This window comes from Daktulosphaira vitifoliae, unplaced genomic scaffold, assembly GCF_025091365.1.
Source record: "Daktulosphaira vitifoliae isolate Bord-2020 unplaced genomic scaffold, ASM2509136v1 Scaffold_3, whole genome shotgun sequence".
Classification (NCBI taxonomy): Eukaryota; Metazoa; Arthropoda; class Insecta; order Hemiptera; family Phylloxeridae; genus Daktulosphaira; species Daktulosphaira vitifoliae.
In genome coordinates this window covers 37,110,626-37,131,083 of record NW_026099574.1, presented here as the reverse complement: position 1 = coordinate 37,131,083, position 20,458 = coordinate 37,110,626, and the positions used below count along the sequence as shown (strand labels likewise).

The 20,458-nt window shown below is 26.2% G+C and overlaps 1 protein-coding gene across 4 annotated transcripts in view; it reads right to left on the bottom strand.

Moving 5' to 3' along the window:
* Positions 1-236: 236 nt before the first annotated feature.
* LOC126901517 (uncharacterized) overlaps positions 237-20,458 on the bottom strand; it is a 42,472-nt gene continuing 22,250 nt past the window's right edge. Inside the window, exons 1-3 of one of the 4 annotated variants that reach the window (XM_050678004.1) lie at positions 11,439-11,539; positions 2,253-3,042; positions 256-2,135 (exon numbers count right to left, since the gene is read on the bottom strand). In XM_050678004.1, the coding sequence (XP_050533961.1) occupies positions 1,346-2,135; positions 2,253-3,042; positions 11,439-11,520 (1,662 nt within the window). In that variant the 5' untranslated portion in view covers positions 11,521-11,539 and the 3' untranslated portion in view covers positions 256-1,345. Of the gene's footprint in view, positions 2,136-2,252; positions 3,043-9,287; positions 10,523-10,648; positions 11,540-20,458 lie in introns of those variants that run through there. The other 3 variants (XM_050678005.1, XM_050678003.1, XM_050678006.1) reach the window with 3 other exon arrangements.

Here is a 20,458-nt window from a genome sequence, read left to right as displayed (position 1 = left end):
CATGACAGCGTCATAGTCGACGGCACAATCACGACGTGATAGGGAACGTCACAGGGCTCACCTTATCATAGCATAAAGTAAAGGCATAACGTCATAAGGCTTATGTAATTGGCAAACTGTAGTAAGTTCAGGTATGACGTCACAGAGCTTACCTTATATCAAAGTTTAGGTATGACATCATAGAGAGCGTTCGACCAATCAGGCAAAAGCATCACAGGCTTATGTTAGCACAGAGTTTGGGCGTGACGTCATAGGGCATACCTTATATCAAAGTTTGGGTGTGTCATCAGCTATGGCCCAACATAGGGCTTACCTTAGGTCAAAGATCAAGTGTAACGTCAGCTAGGGGGATAACGTCAGAAACTGCACTTGATTTCACCTGGATACAGTTCCCAACAGGCGTCGGGGTCAGGGGGGTTATGGTAGGTTAGGTGTGACGTCTCCAGGGCGGACTGCATCTCACCTGTGCACCCATTGTTCCTCAAGAACAATACATGACGTCATTGTCGGCACCTTTGAAGGCCCGTACCGGCTATTTATATACTACTGTTCGTTTTCATTCAATAGAAGGTTGTTGGTTTAAAGACACACGGGTATAGAAAAAATTTAAAAAATAAAAAATTCTTTAATAGATATAGAAACAGAAAAACACGATTCATAAAACTAGTATACATACCACTGATTTAATTAAAAGTTACAATTTGCAAAGAATTTGTTATTAATGAAGTATATGATACAAATGTATCACTCAATAGTGCAAAAACACTAAAATTAAAAATGAACAAGTCTGATTAAAAAAAAGCAAAATTAAAAACAATCATAATAAAAATAAATCATAATTTATTTTATCAATTTTTGAGGGTAATTACTTTTAATAGATTTGTAATCTTTTGACTTATCGCAGAAAGAAATTGGTTCAGTGATAGTTGAGAATATATGGTAACAGACACACAAAAAAAAAAAATAGAAATAAAAAAAAACCTAGCAAAGTGGGATCGCAGCATAGGTAGGTCAAGTATAGATTTAATCTGATAGTGATAAAAATCATAGTAAAACTAATATATTTCAGCTTCGCAACGAAGCTAAAATATTATTATGACTACAAATTTTGGAATTAGAAAATAAGATTAACGTCTTAGGGTATCCACCGAACATCAAGCACAGAATTACCGATAAAGCACGACAGTTATACGTCCCAAAATCGGCTCAACCAAAGTAAAATATTACCATAATATACAAATATACAAAAAAGAAAACTTTTTGTCGTATTACAAATATTTTTAGGAAAAAATAATTATTTTATAATAACATTTATCCAATATTTTATTAAGTCTTCAATAAAAAATCAAAGTTTACTAGGCAAATCATTGAAACCTAAATACTCATAATCATTTTTCACAACGTTTAGAAAAAATGTTTCTAAATAATCACACATAACATGAAGAGTACTATATTCTGTTAAGGTATTGGTTTGAATCAATTGTTCAAATGTTGTAATTATATCTGTTTCACATTTCATAATTTTGCAATATTTCATGTTATATTGAATTACGTCATAAAATTTCCTCTGTAAAATTAAAGTATAAACGTGATCTACGTCTTCAAGAAACGATTGAGCTTCATAAATTCCATCATTAATAAATAACAATGTGGAAAAATACTTTTTTCTAATATCATAAAGAAAATCAATAAAAAACTCTATCACTTTTTCTGTTAATAATTCTTGGCGTATATATTGTTTATCTTTTGAGTAGTGTCTCAAAGTAATGAGAGCAAATAACATTTTAATAAACATATCATCGGATGACATAAGTGTTTCATAAAGCTTAATTGCACAATTAATTTTATTTTCATATTTACAAGCATTAATTATATGTCCCAACATTACATTAAAATTATTGAATATTTCAATATAGCGACATCTTAAAATAAGTGCAAGATATGACTGCATGAAATTATAATTATTCATATCAACCATTTGTAAAATATCTTTAAAATACAGTGGTATTCCTTTTGTAGATTCAGTTTCAACAGCTATATGTTCCCATGACATCCAACCAGTGTGAGATATAAAATGATTACACAAATCAATACCTTCCTTATTGCAATACTTCTTACTTTTGAAATAAATATACCTGTATAGCAAATAAAATCATGTATGAAAGCTCAAAATTATTACCATAAAAATTTTACCTTTTAAAAAATAAATAAATAAAATTAAGCAACTAAACGTACTAAACTATAAATCTTACTTGAACGTATTTGTTCCAATTAATTGTTCAAAGCCTAGTTTTGAGTAACAGTTTTCAGTTCTATCCAAAATATATAATTCAAGATCTTTATGAATATCATTAATATAATCGTAGGAATCCTCTACCAGCTTTTCCATTTGATCGATATTATATTTCATAATTAAATTGATTAAAATAGAACTTTTATATTCTGTCCCACACACTTTTCTAATTTTGTAAAGATTTGTTGTCACTAATTCAGCTTTTCTATTGAAATCTTTTATATTTTCAAAAATATTTACCCATCTTTCAATACTATATAAATTAACTAATGAGTCATTGATTAACTCTAATGCGTGTGTGTAAAAAAAATTTATTTCAGAATCTACAGTTTTAATATTAAGAGTATGCGAGTCTATAATTCGTAGATCAATTTTGTCGAGATATTTTGCTGTTTTCAACATATTTTGAAACATATTTACTGAACATTTAAAAATATTAATAATAAGATTTGTGCAATATTTTAATTCAGTACATTGATTGTTTAAAACAGTTACTTCACACTTATTTAAAATAAGGCCTAACATTGCATTGAAAGTTTGCAATATATTAGTAAATTCACAATTTAAGAGACAAGTTATAAAGTAGAGTTTTTGTATAAAGTTAGTTTCATCGATAATTTCACTTGTGATGCTTATGGTGTTAATTGTGAAGTGCTCAAGTTTAATTTCTGTTTCTTGAATTAAGTCCCATCCATTTTGAACACGAATGTGGTTTAATGAGTTGATAAGATATTTTTTAAATTTTTTACCTTGAGAATCACAATATACATTTATAACTTGACTTAATTGCCAATATAAGAAAAACTCATATAAAATAACTTTTTTATACATGTTTTTTTAATTTTATAAGACGATTTTTATTATATTATATATCTATGAATAAAATAATTTAAAATTCTTTTTTATATAGCTTATACTTTATTAACGACATAATTTTTTTATAGACATTTTAACTGCAATTGGTGATTTGTTTAAAATTATATTACTGTCTAAATTTTTTTTTATAATGTAAAATATTTTTAGAAATATTTATGACGTAGATATATAAATAGAAATTTAAGTTCAAATTGTTTTTAAATTCATTGTCATAGAAATTGTTAAACATTTTAAAAATTGTATTTATTTAAAAAAATATGAATTTGAAATTTTTATTTCAATAAATTATTTTAATTGATAATTTCCAACATACTTTTTAAACGTCTAAAGAGTGTCAATATAATAAAAAATTTTAAAATTGTCAAACATTAAATATATAAGAATCAATTGTTGTATTATTTATGACATATGGTGAATGGGAAACATGTAAAGTAAAGGGGATTGACGTAAAAATTATGTGAACATATATAATGAGTGTTTATTACGTTTCGTCAATAGAATAAAACTATTCGAAAACTGACACTTTATATCCATCGAGCTATTAAAATTGTGAGTGTGTGTGTGTGCGACAAAAGTCATGGTTTGACTACTGGTCGTTTACTACATTTTAACAATTAGTGTGGATGCTGGCTAGTTTTTGGGTTTAACTGTTCTTTAGTAGATATAGTGAAACGGTAGCTGTGCTGATGGCTGCAAACCCAACCTTAAGTCTGCTACTTTTGAACTAGACCCTGCTGACGGATCTTAACTGTACAGTCATTTGACAGTCACTTTATGGTTATTGTTATGTTCTCCATGATATGGAAAACAAACAGTGTTGCTACACGAAATAGAATTTTGTAGATAGATTATGCTCTATCTACCTATGACGCTTTCACCTTGTTTAATGAACATTTTTCTTTTTCCTACCAAATTTTTCTCCTTTTTTTATCACTCTGAGTAGTAAATTTATTACTTAAATTCTGGAGTAACCACGCAGTTAATGTAAGAGTGTAGCGTTACGCTACAGTGTTAGCATTGTTTGACAGTGTCAAGAAAGACAGTTGCTGGACAGCGCTGTTTGACAACCCTTATTCAAAAGAATATAAATTAATGTATTTATTTTTTTTTTATTTTTTATTATATTTATCGTAATGATTATTTTATGTTACATATCAGTTTTAACGAAAACTCGGAAATGAAGTGGGATTAGAATACGCATTGTTTTTTTTTGAGGGTATTTAAAAAATAAATTATATATGGACAATCGTTCTACACTACTCAGGTGGTGACGGGTAGCATAAAATACACCGTCTCTACTTGAACATTTATACTCTAAAAATTCTAAATGTTAATTCAGTAGTTTTTCTATGTGTCGTTTTACTAGTAATCGCAATGTTAAGTGCTAAATACTCTTCATCCATTCATCTTTCCATTGAATAAGTTTTCTTAATATTTATTTATATCTAAACTCTTATTACATATATAAATTTCAACGGTGTTCATATCTAAGCGGTACCAACCGTGATCAAAATTATATATTCTTTTCTTTAAAAGTTAGTAATAATCAACAACGGTGATCATAACCATCGTGTTATCAACCGTGATCAAGATTACTAGCTTTTCCTAAGTATTCCTCTTTAATCCTTTGCAAAGGTGCTCGTAATAAACGCTTTACCAACCGTGATCCAAAGGGTTAGATTCCATCACTTACATTATACAGTTCATCTTCAACGGTGATCATAACCTCCGTGTTATCAACCGTGATTGAGATAACTGTCTTTTTGTAAAAATCTCCTTAACCTTTTGCAACGGTGTTCGTAACTACTCGTTACCAACCGTGATCCAGAGGGTTATACTTCAACTTCACCCCAAATTAAATAATTTCTAACATAAGACTGATATAGTAGTTAGCTGTTTAATATATATATATATATATTCATCTTTGTTAAAATAAAACAGAACAAATCGATTAGTCGAACAATTTGTGTTGTATTTTCATCTTTAAAGTTAGTAAAAAACAAATTAAAAAGAAATCAAACGTAGAAACGTTTCAAGAGATAGAGTCCTAAGAAATATTTAATTAAAAATAAAAACTCAATACTACCTTCTCTATTAAAATGTGAATATAGTGATGTAATGCAAACATTTTATGTAATTTTAAACTTTGTTTTAAATAAGTGTAAAGTTAAATATTTAAATAAACAATATGACGACTTGATTGTACTGAGAAAATTATTGATATTTTTAAATGTCGTAAATATGTTTCAAAAAATGTTGAAAACAGTAAAATATCTCGATAAAATCGACCTACGAATTATAGACTTGCCTATTCTAAATATTAAAACTGTAGATTATGAAATAATTTTTTTCTAAAGTTCGTGAAAAAAGATTATGACTATTTCGGTTTCAATGATTTGCCTTGTAAAAATTGATTTTTTATTCAAGACTTAATAAAATATTGGATATATGTTATTATAAAATAATTATTTTTTCCTAAAAATATTTGTCATACGTCAAAAAGTTGTCGATCTTCTTTTTTGTATATTTGTATATTATTTTCACTTAAGGACAAATCCAGAGGTCAATTTTTTTAAAATTAATAATAATTTTTAGTAAAGTATATTTGTTTTTTTTTTACCTAATATATATGGACAGGGAAATGAAGGTAGAATTTGTGCAGTACAGCCATGTGGTTCGAACTGCGATCAGATGCCAAAGTTATGTCTAAAGCGCGACACCTAATAAATGATTTTAATTGTTTGTAAGGATAAAGCTCGTTAAGCTACTTGTTATTTGATTAAAGGTCTTTTTTTTCAATTTTTGAGGGTAATATCTTCAACTAAATATGAATTGTAATCATTTGACGTATTGTTGAAAAAAGTAGGTTAAGCGAAGGTTGGAAAATAAATCGCCATTGTTTTTGGTCAAATAATAGATGTACAGGTGTACATAACTATAATTTCATAATGTCAAAAGATCACAAATCGTATCTAGTCAAAGACATTACCCTCAAAAATTGAAAAAATTTCCCTCGTTCGCCATAAATGGGGGAAATTTCCAAAAAAAATTACAAATTTTATTTGCTAATTTTTGACATTTTTTCAATTTTTTTTACTTAAAACTGCCATAACTTTTTCAAAAAAAACCTAATCAATATAATTTTTTTTATAGATGCATGATGTCTTTACCTATCATTTGGTATATTTTTTTATAAATCTGACCCTTTACCTACCCACAAGAGGGATTCAAATCAGATATCATTATACTTGACCCATTTTAATTAATATTATATTAATCTGTTGCGTATACAGTCATATGGTGTCTTTGTTGTGACCGCCCCATCAAAATGTGATTGACCGCTGGTAAGAATAATTTGACGAGTTCCAAGCGATTTGATTAAACGATTCATTATTCATAAGCAATCAAACGCTCGCTTGAGTATCGTTGATACTGAAATTATGAAATATGAAACAGACATAATTACAACATTTGAACAATTGATTCAAACCAATGCATTAACAGAATATAGTTCTCTTCATGTTATGTGTGATTATTTGGAATCATTTTTTCTAAAGGTTGTGAAATATGATTATGAGTATTTAGGTTTCAATGATTTGCCTTGTAAACTTTGATTTTTTATTGAAGACTTAATAAAATATTCGATATATGTTATTATAAAATAATTAATTTTTCCTAAAAATATTTGTAATATGACAAAAAGTTTCGCTCTTCTTTTTTGTATATTTGTATATTATGGTAATATTTTACTTTGGTTGATTCGATTTTGGGATGTATAACCTCCGTGCTTTATCAGTATTTCTGTGCTTGAAGGTCGGTGGATACTCGAAGACGTTAATCGTATTCTCTAATTATAAAAGTAGTAGGCATAATAATATTTCTTTATATACGTCTTATTTTATTCTTTCTCTTTCTATTCTTTTTGTTTCCTTTAATTTTAGACGAAGCTTTTCGGATTTTTTCTCAAGTAAACTTGATATAAAAATTATTTACAAAATTATTAAGAGCCTAGTATTATTTAATTTAGTTTCTTATTGTTGTTTGTATCACTAGGTCATTTTCCAAATTGCCAAATACAATTTTAAGTAAATTAAAAATTTAATTGCACAGTTATCAGAAAAAAATAATCATACTACTGTTGCTCGTATTTGTTTTAATGTATTTTAATTTTATACTATTACGATTTACTCGTATTTATTAGAGATATTATTATCTAAATATATTTAGTAGTGTATAAATGTTCCTACTAAAACAACCTGATCGCCTGATCGGGTGGTTTGTTATTTTTTCAATATACTCTATCACAACCGTTCTATTTAAATTATAACTCGTTTTTCATTATTTTTGTTACGTGTTTTTTCTTGGTATAAAACAAAAAAAATTCCTAAAAATTAAAACAATGTTATGAAAAAATACCAAACCAAGATATGACTGCATGAAATTATAGTTATTTACACCTGTACATCTATTATTTGACCAAAAACAATTGCGATTTATTTTTCCAACCTTCGCTTAACCTACTTTTTTCAACAAGACGTCAAATGATTACAATGCATATTTAGTTGAAGATATTACCCTCAAAAATTGAAAAAAAGACCCTTAATCAAATAACAAGTAGCTTAACAAGCTTTATCCATACAAACAATTAAAATCATTTATTTCTAATATTTTTAAAGTATATTGTCGAATTAGATTTGATATTATATAATTTTACTTTGAAATTTATTATTTTTAGCTTTGATGCGAAGCTGAGAAGGTATTGGTTTTACTATGATGTGTTTATTTATTTTTTTTTTGTGTCTGTTACCACTTTTTCTCAGCTCTCACCGAACAGATTTCTTTCAACAATACGTTAAAAGATCACAAATCATATCTATTTGCAGACATTACCCTTCAAAATTGAAAAAATTTCTCTTGTGCCCTGTAAATGGGGGAAACCTCCAAAAAAATTACAAATTTAAAAATCGCTAATTTTTTCAATTTTTTTTTATTTAAAAATTCTATAACTTTTTCAAAAATGAACATACTAATACAATTCTTTTTTATGCAGATGCTTGATGTCTTTATCTATCATATGGTATTTTTTTTTGTAAATTTGACCTTTTTTCTGCCCACAGGGGAGAATTTAAAATGACAAATTTTTCAACTTAACTTTTGAAAATGTTTCGGAAGGTCTAACACTTTTATATATATCTTAAACTAAAGTTAATGTAATGTACTTTAATTTGAAAAAAAAAAATTTGACCTCTGGACTTAAGGCTTAAACTCGCCTGTAGCTATTAATTTTTTGCATTTTTTTCTTAATTCTTTTTAAGTTAGAATAAATTTTCAACTCCATTGATTTTTATCTTATTTAGACAAAATAACTTCCATGAATATTATGGACTCCATCACTATAGTCATCTCTAGTTAGAAGAAATTTCTTAATCATATTAAAATAATAATACTATGTGAATTATTTTGGGGTTGCCATTTATTTTCTTAGCTCTCACTATTTTAAAAGTAAATTTTCAATTACAAAATTAAATAATTTTACTTCGTAATTTATAATTTTTTAATTCTATTTTATTTATAATTTTTTAATTCTATATTAAAATTATTGTTAGTTTCACCTGAAATTATCAATGGATTTCTACAATTATAATAATATTTCATTAAACGCTCAATTAAGTAAATTTTTTAACAACATTTTGATTATTTTTTTTAATTAAAGTAAATCATTAAAATTAATTCAGTTCTGGATATTTCAGTTGTAGAATCTATTTAAACACCAAAAGTTATTTAGAAATGATTTCTATTATTTCTATTTAAGTGTTTCATTGCGATAAAAATGCAAAAAAATATTCAGCTTTTCTGATAAATATACTGTAAATAGTAATTATAAAATTTCGTGACTGCATTAATCTAAAAGTAACCTATTTTTGATTCTCATAAAACTTTCTATTTAATGTCAATATCAAACTTACAAGTTGAGCTAAAAAATATGAAAACATTTTTTATTTTTTTACTATAAACTTTATCAAAAATGTTCATCAACTTAAAAGACCCCAAAAAATAGTTTAAAAATGAAATTTTGGACTGATTATTTTTAACATATTAAAAATCAAAATCAGTAATAATTTAAAAACAATTAATTTTATTTTTTATTTATCACTTTAAATTTTTATACACGTTAAAAGTAAAGAAATATACAACTACTTTACTATTTTTATAATTTCTCTGTATAAATTGTAATATTAAATTATTGAATATCAGTTTCATACTAAAATTAGTTGCTAAAATTATTATTTATTCATATTATACTTTTATACCTACAACTTTTATAATTAGAGAATACGAATAACGTCTTCGAGTATCCACCGACCTTCAAGCACAGAAATACTGATAAAGCACGGAGGTTATACATCCCAAAATCGACTCAACCAAAGTAAAATATTACCATAATATACAAATATACAAAAAAGAAGAGCGAAACTTTTTGTCATATTACAAATATTTTTAGGAAAAATTAATTATTTTATAATAACATATATCGAATATTTTATTAAGTCTTCAATAAAAAATCAAAGTTTACAAGGCAAATCATTGAAACCTAAATACTCATAATCATATTTCACAACCTTTAGAAAAAATGATTCCAAATAATCACACATAACATGAAGAGAACTATATTCTGTTAATGCATTGGTTTGAATCAATTGTTCAAATGTTGTAATTATATCTGTTTCACATTTCATCATTTTGCAATATTTCATGTCAAATTGAATTACTTCGTTTAATTTTCTCTGTAAATCTAAAGAATGAAAGTGAGCTACGTCTTCAAAAAACGATTGAGCTTCATAAAGTCCATCATTAATAAATAAAATTGAGGAAAAATACTTTTTTCTAACATCATTCAAATAATCAATAAAAAACTCTACCACTTTCTGTATTAATAATTCTTGACGTTGATATTTTTTTTCCTTTTCATAGTATCTCAAAGTAGTCAGAGCAATGAACATTTTTTTAAACATATCATCTGACAGCATAAGTGTTTCATAAAGCCTAACCGCGCAATTAATTTTATTTTCATATTTACAAACATTAATTATATGTCCCAACATTACATTAAAATTATTGAATATTTCAATATAGCGACATCTTAAAATAATTGCAAGATATGACCGTATAAAATAATAATTATTCTTATCAACCGTTTGTACAATATCTTTAAAATACAGTGGTATTCCTTTTGTAGATTCAGTTTCAACAGCTATATGTTTCCATGACATCCAACCAGCGTAAGATATTAAATGATTACACAATTCAATGCCTTCATAAATGCGGTACATATTACTGTTGGAATGAATATACCTGTATGAACCAAACAAAAAACATACTTAAATGCTCTAAATTAATATCTTAATAATATTACTATTTAAATAACAAAATAAAATTCTGAAATTTAAACAACTAAACGTAATAAACTATAAATCTTACTTGAACGTATTTGTTCCATTTAATTGTTCAAAGCCTAGTTTTGAGTAACAGTTTTCAGTTCTATCCAAAATATATAATTCAAGATCTTTATGAACATCATTAATATAATCGTAGGAATCCTCTACCAGCTTTTCCATTTGATCGATATTATATTTCATCATTAAATTGATTAAAATAGAACTTTTATATTCTGTCCCACACACTTTTCTAATTTTGTAAAGATTTGTTGTCACTAATTCAGTTTTTTTATTGAAATTTTTTATATTTTCAAAAGTATTGACGCATCTATCAATACTAGATAAATTAACTAATGAGTAATTCCTTAACTCTAATGCGTGTTTGTAAAAATAATTTATTTCAGAATCTACAGTTTTAATATTAAGAATAGGCGAGTCTATAATTCGTAGATCGATTTTTTCGAGATATTTTGCTGTTTTCAACATTTTTTTAAACATATTTACTGAACATTTAAAAATATGAATAATAAGATTTGTGCAATATTTCAATTCAGTAAATTGATTGTTTAAAACATTCATTTCACACTTATTTAAAATAAGGCCTAACATTACATTAAAAGTTTGCATTAGGTTAGTAAATTCACAATTTAAGAAACAAGTTATACAGTAGAGTTTTTGTATAAAATTATTTTCATCGATAATTTCACTTGTGATGCTTATTGTGTTAATTGTGAAGTGCTCAAGTTTAATTTCTGTTTGTTGAATTGAGTTCCATCCATTTTGAACACGAATGTGGTTTAATGAGTTAATAAGATATTTTTTAAAATTTTTACTTTGAGAATCACAATATACATTTATAACTTGACTTAATTGCCAATATAAGAAAAACTCATATAAAATAACTTTTTTAGACATGTTTTTTTAATATTATAAGACGAAATTTATTATAAAATATTATTTTTAAGAGTAAAATAATATTGAACTCTTTTAATTGCTTATAATTTATAATTGCGATTTGTAATTTTTTTAATATAATATTACTGTGTAAATTTGATTTTATAAAAGTAAAATATTTATAGAAATTTTAATGACGTAGTTATATACATGAATTTAAGTTTATATTGTTTCAAAAATGCATTGTTACACAAATAGGTTAAAAAAATTCTAATAATAGTATTAATTTAAAAAAATATGAATTTGAAATTTTTATATCAATAAATTATGTTATTTGATAATTTTCCTACGTATTTTTCAAACGTCTAAAGACTGTTCACAAAATAAAAATTTTCAAAATTGTCAAACATTTAAAATATTAGAATCAATAGTTATATTATTGTACACAATGATTAGTACAATTAATCGTAGTGTATTTTAAGAAACTAGCCATACTATTAAAATTTGTTTGAGGGTTAACTATTTGCTGTAAATGGTACGTTGAAAGGTTAAATGAAAAAAAACGCAGCTTATTGGTGACGTGGCATAGTTGGATCAAGTATAATAATATCTGATAGCAATTAAAATCACTATAAAAAAAAAACTCTTCGATACGAATCTTTAGATAGTGTTTACTTTTAAAAAAATGGTGGATTATTCCAAAAGTTACATGATCTGCTATTTCCTTATTTATATCCTGATTAAGATAAAGCATGTCGAATGAAAAGGGATTATTAAAAAATATTATTTCTCATAAAAAAAATTATGTTTATCCATCCACTTTTCAATAAGTTATTATTTAAATATTAAAAATAGCATTATAAAGTTAAAAATGTAAAAAATAAAATCGAGAGTTTTCACACATAAATAGCATTTGGTTAAAACTTTGATGTGTATTTTCTTCGTGAAGACAAAATAAAGTCCAAAATTTTTTTTTTCCATAATAAAGTATACTACATTACCTTTAATTTAAGATATATATAAAAGTCTCAGACTTTCCAGAACACTTTCAAAAGTTAAGTTGAAAAAGTTCTACTTTCTACATGTATTTTTTAGATTTGAACCCCTTTTGTATATAGGGAAATGGTCCGATTTAAAAAAACAGGATGTCGAATGAAATATGTATATAAATACTACTTCTCATGAAAAAATTGTATTGATCCATACATTTTTCAAACATTTATAGCATAATAAAGTTAAAAATGTAAAATACAAAATCAAAAATTTTCACACAAAAATAGCATTTGGTAGCCATTTTTACCGTGAAGATAAAATAAAGTCCGAAATTTTTTGTGAAAAAGTTGTCATTCTAAATCCCCCCTGTGGGCAGGTAAAGGGTTAAATTTATAAAAAAAATATACAAAATGATAAGTAAAGACATCATGCATTTATATAAAAAAAAATGATATTGATTTGTTCATTTTTGAAAAAGTTATGGAAGTTTTAAGTAAAAAAAAATTGAAAACATTTCGAAAATTGGTGATTTTTAAATTTGTAATTTTTCTGGAGATTTCCCCCATTTTTGGAAAACGAGGGAAATTTTTTCAGTTATTAAGGCTAATGTCTTTGACTTGATACAATTTGTGATCTTTTGACGTATCGTTGAAAGAAATCCGTTCAGTGAGAGCTGAGGAAAAGNCTGTTCTTTAGTAGATATAGTGAAACGGTAGCTGTGCTAATGGCTGCAAACCCAACCTTAAGTCTGCTACTTTTGAGCTAGACCCTGCTGACGGATTTTAACTGTACACCTTTAGTAGTTCACTAATTGGACGGATTGGGGCTGACAAGATATATTTATAACTTGACTAAATTGCCAATATAAGAAAAACTCATATAAAATAACTTTTTTATACATGTTTTTTTAATATTATAAGAGGAAATTTATTATAAAATTTATTTTTAAGAGTAAAATAATTTTGAACTCTTTTAATTTTTGACATTGCTTATAATTTATAATTGCCGTTTGTAATTTTTTTAATATAATATTACTGTGTAAATTTGATTTTATAAAAGTAAAATATTTATAGAAATTTTAATGACGTAGTTATATACATGAATTTAAGTTTATATTGTTTCAAAAATGCATTGTTACACAAATAGGTTAAAAAAANCATGAATTTAAGTTTATATTGTTCCAAAAATGCATTGTTACACAAATAGGTTAAAAAAATTCTAATAGTTGTATTAATCTAAAAAAATATAGATTTGAAATTTTTATATCAATAAATTATGTTATTTGATAATTTTCCTACGTATTTTTCAAACGTCTAAAGACTGTTCACAAAATAAAAATTTTCAAAATTGTCAAACATTTAAAATATTAGAATCAATAGTTATATTATTGTACACAATGATTAGTACAATTAATCGTAGTGTATTTTAAGAAACTAGCCATACTATTAAAATTTGTTTGAGGGTTAACTATTTGCTGTAAATGGTACGTTGAAAGGTTAAATGAAAAAAAACGCAGCTTATTGGTGACGTGGCATAGTTGGATCAAGTATAATAATATCTGATAGCAATTAAAATCACTATAAAAAAAAAACTCTTCGATACGAATCTTTAGATAGTGTTTACTTTTAAAAAAATGGTGGATTATTCCAAAAGTTACATGATCTGCTATTTCCTTATTTATATCCTGATTAAGATAAAGCATGTCGAATGAAAAGGGATTATTAAAAAATATTATTTCTCATAAAAAAAATTATGTTTATCCATCCACTTTTCAATAAGTTATTATTTAAATATTAAAAATAGCATTATAAAGTTAAAAATGTAAAAAATAAAATCGAGAGTTTTCACACATAAATAGCATTTGGTTAAAACTTTGATGTGTATTTTCTTCGTGAAGACAAAATAAAGTCCAAAATTTTTTTTTTCCATAATAAAGTATACTACATTACCTTTAATTTAAGATATATATAAAAGTCTCAGACTTTCCAGAACACTTTCAAAAGTTAAGTTGAAAAAGTTCTACTTTCTACATGTATTTTTTAGATTTGAACCCCTTTTGTATATAGGGAAATGGTCCGATTTAAAAAAACAGGATGTCGAATGAAATATGTATATAAATACTACTTCTCATGAAAAAATTGTATTGATCCATACATTTTTCAAACATTTATAGCATAATAAAGTTAAAAATGTAAAATACAAAATCAAAAATTTTCACACAAAAATAGCATTTGGTAGCCATTTTTACCGTGAAGATAAAATAAAGTCCGAAATTTTTTGTGAAAAAGTTGTCATTCTAAATCCCCCCTGTGGGCAGGTAAAGGGTTAAATTTATAAAAAAAATATACAAAATGATAAGTAAAGACATCATGCATTTATATAAAAAAAAATGATATTGATTTGTTCATTTTTGAAAAAGTTATGGAAGTTTTAAGTAAAAAAAAATTGAAAACATTTCGAAAATTGGTGATTTTTAAATTTGTAATTTTTCTGGAGATTTCCCCCATTTTTGGAANATTGGTGATTTTTAAATGTGTAATTTTTCTGGAGATTTCCCCCATTTTTGGAAAACGAGGGAAATTTTTTCAGTTATTAAGGCTAATGTCTTTGACTTGATACGATTTGTGATCTTTTGACGTATCGTTGAAAGAAATCCGTTCAGTGAGAGCTGAGGAAAAATGGTAATAGACACAAAAAAAAAAACATATCATAGTAAAACTAATACCTTCTCAGCTTCACATTGAAGCTAAAAAGTCATCAAAATCATCATTTATTAAAAATAATAAAAAAATAATTTGGTTCTTACACCAAAAAGAAAATTCCTCAATATTTTCAGCGAAGAATGTAGGAGAATGCAAGGCAATTGAACCTTTGGATAAATATTAAAGTTTTGGATTAAAAAGAATGTATAAATGTTTACTAACTTCCTTTAGTAGTTTTTAAAAATATATTAACATATTTTTCGAAAATAATTTTAATGAACACTATGTATAAATAAAATAACGATGATTTTTTTATATTATAATACCATTAAAGGATTTACCATAGTAATGAGGTCCCGTTGATTTCCATAAATGTTACATGAATCTAACTTGCATTGAATTTAAAATTTGACTTATTTTGTTACCCTAGATTAAGAAAAATGACTAATTTTTTAAATTATTTTAAATTGACTTTTTTCTATTATTATATACGATATATAGTTGTCGCGTCGGTTTGGCCCAAGTTTTTTAAAGTCGTGGTACCACACCTGTTGAAATTACCTTTTTTGTTTTTCGTTCTTAATTCATTTTGAGTTGAAAAAAGTTTTTTTGAATTTTTAGTATTAGTAATATCGTCGTAAAACAATTAAAAGGAAAGAAGACTAGGATGATGAAGATGATGAGTATGTGTATACGACGCTGATGTAGAGTCTGCTGACTGGTTATTCACGTGCGTGTAATTACACAGCAGTTACTGTGCTCAGCTGACACTCCGGGTTAGGTGTGGGTGTCGAAAGGCCATTGTTATGGGAAGGGAATAAGGATAACACCCAGGTATGTAGTGCAGACGAAGTTGAGGACGGGAGTAGGTAATTGAAAAAGGAAAAACAAAGACTTGACTTAATGCAGTAAGTCGGGCAGCGACAACCGAGTACTGACACTGATGAATGACACAAGGCACTGGAGTCGACTGACCAAGATGGCCAGGTCTTTGGGTTTCTATAATAATTTGGATTATTTTGCCAATTTAGCAATAATATTTAATTGTTAATTCATCAGTCTCTAGAAGTGGACGTGCTGTCTGTATTTTATTATAATAAATTCTCACAGTAATGGCAACGTGACACCATCACAATATTTATCAGATATGATTTGAGTTTTTGACAATTAATAAGTTAAATAAAATAAGTCGAGTCCCATATTAAAATATTAGCACCAAGATATAAAAATATACACGCTCATTACTATATAATCATAATATGTATATTATAATAATATACATATGTTTAAATTGTAATGTTTTATTTGTTTTGGCAGATAGTAGGCAAAATGAAATCAGTATATTAAAAACGCATAAAGTAATATATTACATGACACCACTTACGTCATAATAGTGCTGGAATATTTTTTTTGAGCTAGACACTGAGTGACTCTTAAAATAATAAGATTTTTGAAAATTATTTTCTTAATTTTTGTTAGTTAAATATGTATTTCCAATTATCTGTTATAAAATCATTTTTAGTATCATTCCTTATATCTTATAGGAGTCTTAACTTTATTTTTTTAAACAGCAACATTTATATTAAACTATCTTATAAAAAATTAAAATTAAAAAAATGAAAGGTGTTTTGATAAAAGTGAATATTACATTTATTCAGGGTGTCATTTGATGGTTAAAAAACTATATATGTAATGACTATTACTGATTTAAAACTTTTCCAATATACCACTACGTTTCTTTAGTTTAAATTTAAGACTTTAGGTCCTTTCATAAGTGCTGCCAGTTGGTCTTGCAATTCTTGGTCTGCATCAGCTGTCTGGTTTCTTTGCTAGTAGACGGTTCATTAAAAGTCCTACTGTTCACATTGGGTCTTTAATTTGAGTAAGATGTCTGTTGTAATGAGCTTAAACGTGGCCACGTACCAGTAGCCAGTGGGTCATGGTGACTCGTGATAAGTGATCTGGTATGTTTTCATTTTTTTTTATCGGATGGTGTATTGGCCTGTTTAAGCGAAAACAACACGAAAACGTGTCGTACGTCTGTAGTATCCCCTTGTAGACACAACATTAGTACATAAATTAACTAATATTTTTAACGAGTTCGTCGTTTTTAGTTCTTCTCGAGTCCTCTCGTTGGATACACTAGTCAGCCCCAATTCCTTCAATTAGTGAACCACTAAGAAGTAGAGTTTAAACCAGTCAGCACGGCCTAGCTTTATTTTTATTTTTTATTTGTCTGTTACTGATTTTTCTCAGCTCTCACCGAACCGATTATTTCAACGATATGTCAAAAGATCACAAATCGTATCTAGTCAAAGACATTACCCTCAAAAATTGAAAAAATTTCCCTCGTTCCCCATAAATGGGGAAAATCTCCAAAAAAAATTACAAATTTTATTTGCTAATTTTTGACATTTTTTCAATTTTTTTTACTTAAAACTGCCATAACTTTTTCAAAAAAAACCTAATCAATATAATTTTTTTTATAGATGCATGATGTCTTTACCTATCATTTGGTATATTTTTTTTATAAATCTGACCCTTTACCTGCCCACAGGGGGGATTCAAATCAGATATCATTATACTTGACCCAACTATGTCACGTCACCACTGTGCCACGACGTCCCTCCTGAGCTGAGTTTTTTATTTTGAATATTTATATTTTGGTATTCTGAGTAGTGTAATAAAAACAAACTTCGTTGATATTAATATTTCAGTGTTACTCTTTTCTTTTAGGTATAGAAATAAAGTTTTCAGATTTTTTGATAAACAAATTTTTAATTACTGCTGCTGTCTGCCATCCACAATTTAAAACTGCCTGGATTAAAAACGAAGTAAAAAAATAAATGGCCACAGAATATTTAAAAAATTCCGATTATGAGTTGCACCAATGAAAATGACTCTACAGATTATGACCAAATTCATGATTTATCTAGATTCTTTACCGGGACACAAAATGTTTATGAGGAAAAATCAACAGTTAGTGATGAAATTGATAGAATATTGGGTACATCAACAGCAAAAACATAATTTACCCAGAATTAAAAAAGTAAGATTAATTGGATACTTATATTATATAAGTATCCAATATGGTATATTGGATAAACCAATATAACATCGGTGAAAAATAAACGAGCTTGAAAAGAAATAATGAAGCATCAGCCTTGGACAAATATAAGAATAGTGACAAGGATGTAGTATATTTATTGATAGGATATGCCGAGTTATTCAATGTATATGTAAATGAATACGCAATGAATTGCTCTCCAATCAAAAAAAGTGAAAATTTTCGTTGCTACCTATCTACCGAATTTAAAACTGCGTTCCATCAATTAAATTTAAATTTTTTAATCGTACATCGAGATTCTAAAATCTTTCCTAATTTGACTAGGTCAAATATTTTTCATAGGTCAAACTAATAAAAATTTCTGGTACCGTAATTCCTATTTTTAAGCGTTTTAAAAATGTTTGTAATGAGATAGACCTAATAAAATGTGACCTAGGAATCAAAAAATATTGTAAAATAAAGTCGATGAAGTTATAGTATTTTTTAAAAATACTTTAAACTGAAATAAACCTAGGGAAGATTATAAAGAATTGTTGGTATTGGTAATACTTTTTGAGTAGGATACCACCTAGAAGTATCCACTTTCGACCTCCATGACCTTACCATCTCGCTAAATGAATATTTAAAGGAATGTATTGTTTAAAATTATTCATATTAAAAAAACAATTTGAAATGATAATAGTGGAGATAATATCACTAAAAAGTGTTGTTTTATTGATCAAAGGATGTATCAAATCAGTTGATTAATGTACATAAATCCGACAATAAGCGACGGAATTGTCTATTAAAAAATTGATTAACCATTTATGGTATTTGAGAGAAAAAAATAGCTTGTTTCTCGTTGTTTGATGGACAGATTAATAATAAAAACAGTGTCGAACTTGAAATTCACAAAAAATGAAAACCAATAACAATATAAATTGAAGGCAAGTTTAATGTTAATAGTTAACTAAGATAACTAAAGTAACTATATAATTTTTTTTTTTTTGGTATTACAAGAGTACCGTAAAGAGTATCCACGTCACAGAAAATATATGTTAAAAAAAAAAATTAACTTTAATAATAATTACATCCAAGTTTTATTTTATTCTATTTATACAAAACACTATACAATTTTTTTTTTTAATAAACGTGAAACCATTAAATTTATAATAAAACTTATAAGGAACTTTTGTTTAGTAAACATACAGCTCTACAATAATGATTCAGTAAGTTTTTTGCGTAAAATTCATATTTAATGAAAATACACTGCTATTTGGTCACAATTTAACCTCTTTGAGGCACGAGAACAGGTTAACTTATCACAACCAAACTAAACATAAAACAGAATTTGGGGTATTCGTCATCAAATTAAAAAAAAAAAAAAATTGACCTCTACAAATAATGACCACCCTAAAAGTATACACATAAATAAAACAACATTTTGTAGTATTACTAAAGTAATCAATTTAAAACATAAAACAAACACAAAGGAAGTTTACATAAAAGTATAGTTATTATACCATCAAATCAATAACATTTAAATACACACATTAATGTGTCATAAAAACTTATACATTCTACACAAATAACAATTTTACAGTTAAACAAGACAATTATAATATTTATCTCTTCATTTTTGGCATAGTCGATTGCATAAGAATTAAATTTAAAAAACAATAACAATTATGTAAATCAATAATACAATAAGTTATTGTATCAATAATCATACAATTTTCAAAATATAAAACAAATTGTTGNAACAATTATGTAAATCAATAATACAATAAGATATTGTATCAATAATCATACAATTTTCAAAATATAAAACAAATTGTTGTAGATTTAGAATTTACGTAAAATCTAATGAGTTAATAAATATTTGAGTCAAATTAAATTAAAGAATACCTGCATGTTAACAAAATATACCTTAATTAATATCACAGTTATTTTAAGGCTTAAAACAAATCTCTTAGTTATACGATTCTAGGGTTTGGTTTTAATAATGGTGTACGTTCTTGGACACTTGTATTAGATTTTTGAGATGTTGATTGTATAACAGATGTATNTTTTGAGATGTTGATTGTATAACAGATGTATTAGTAATATTACCTCGTTCTTCTAATTGCCTAAAAACATTTACAAATAAAAATTAATCCAAGTACAGAAGATATTGAAATAAATAATGAAGTATATCAGATATATACTTTCGATGAAT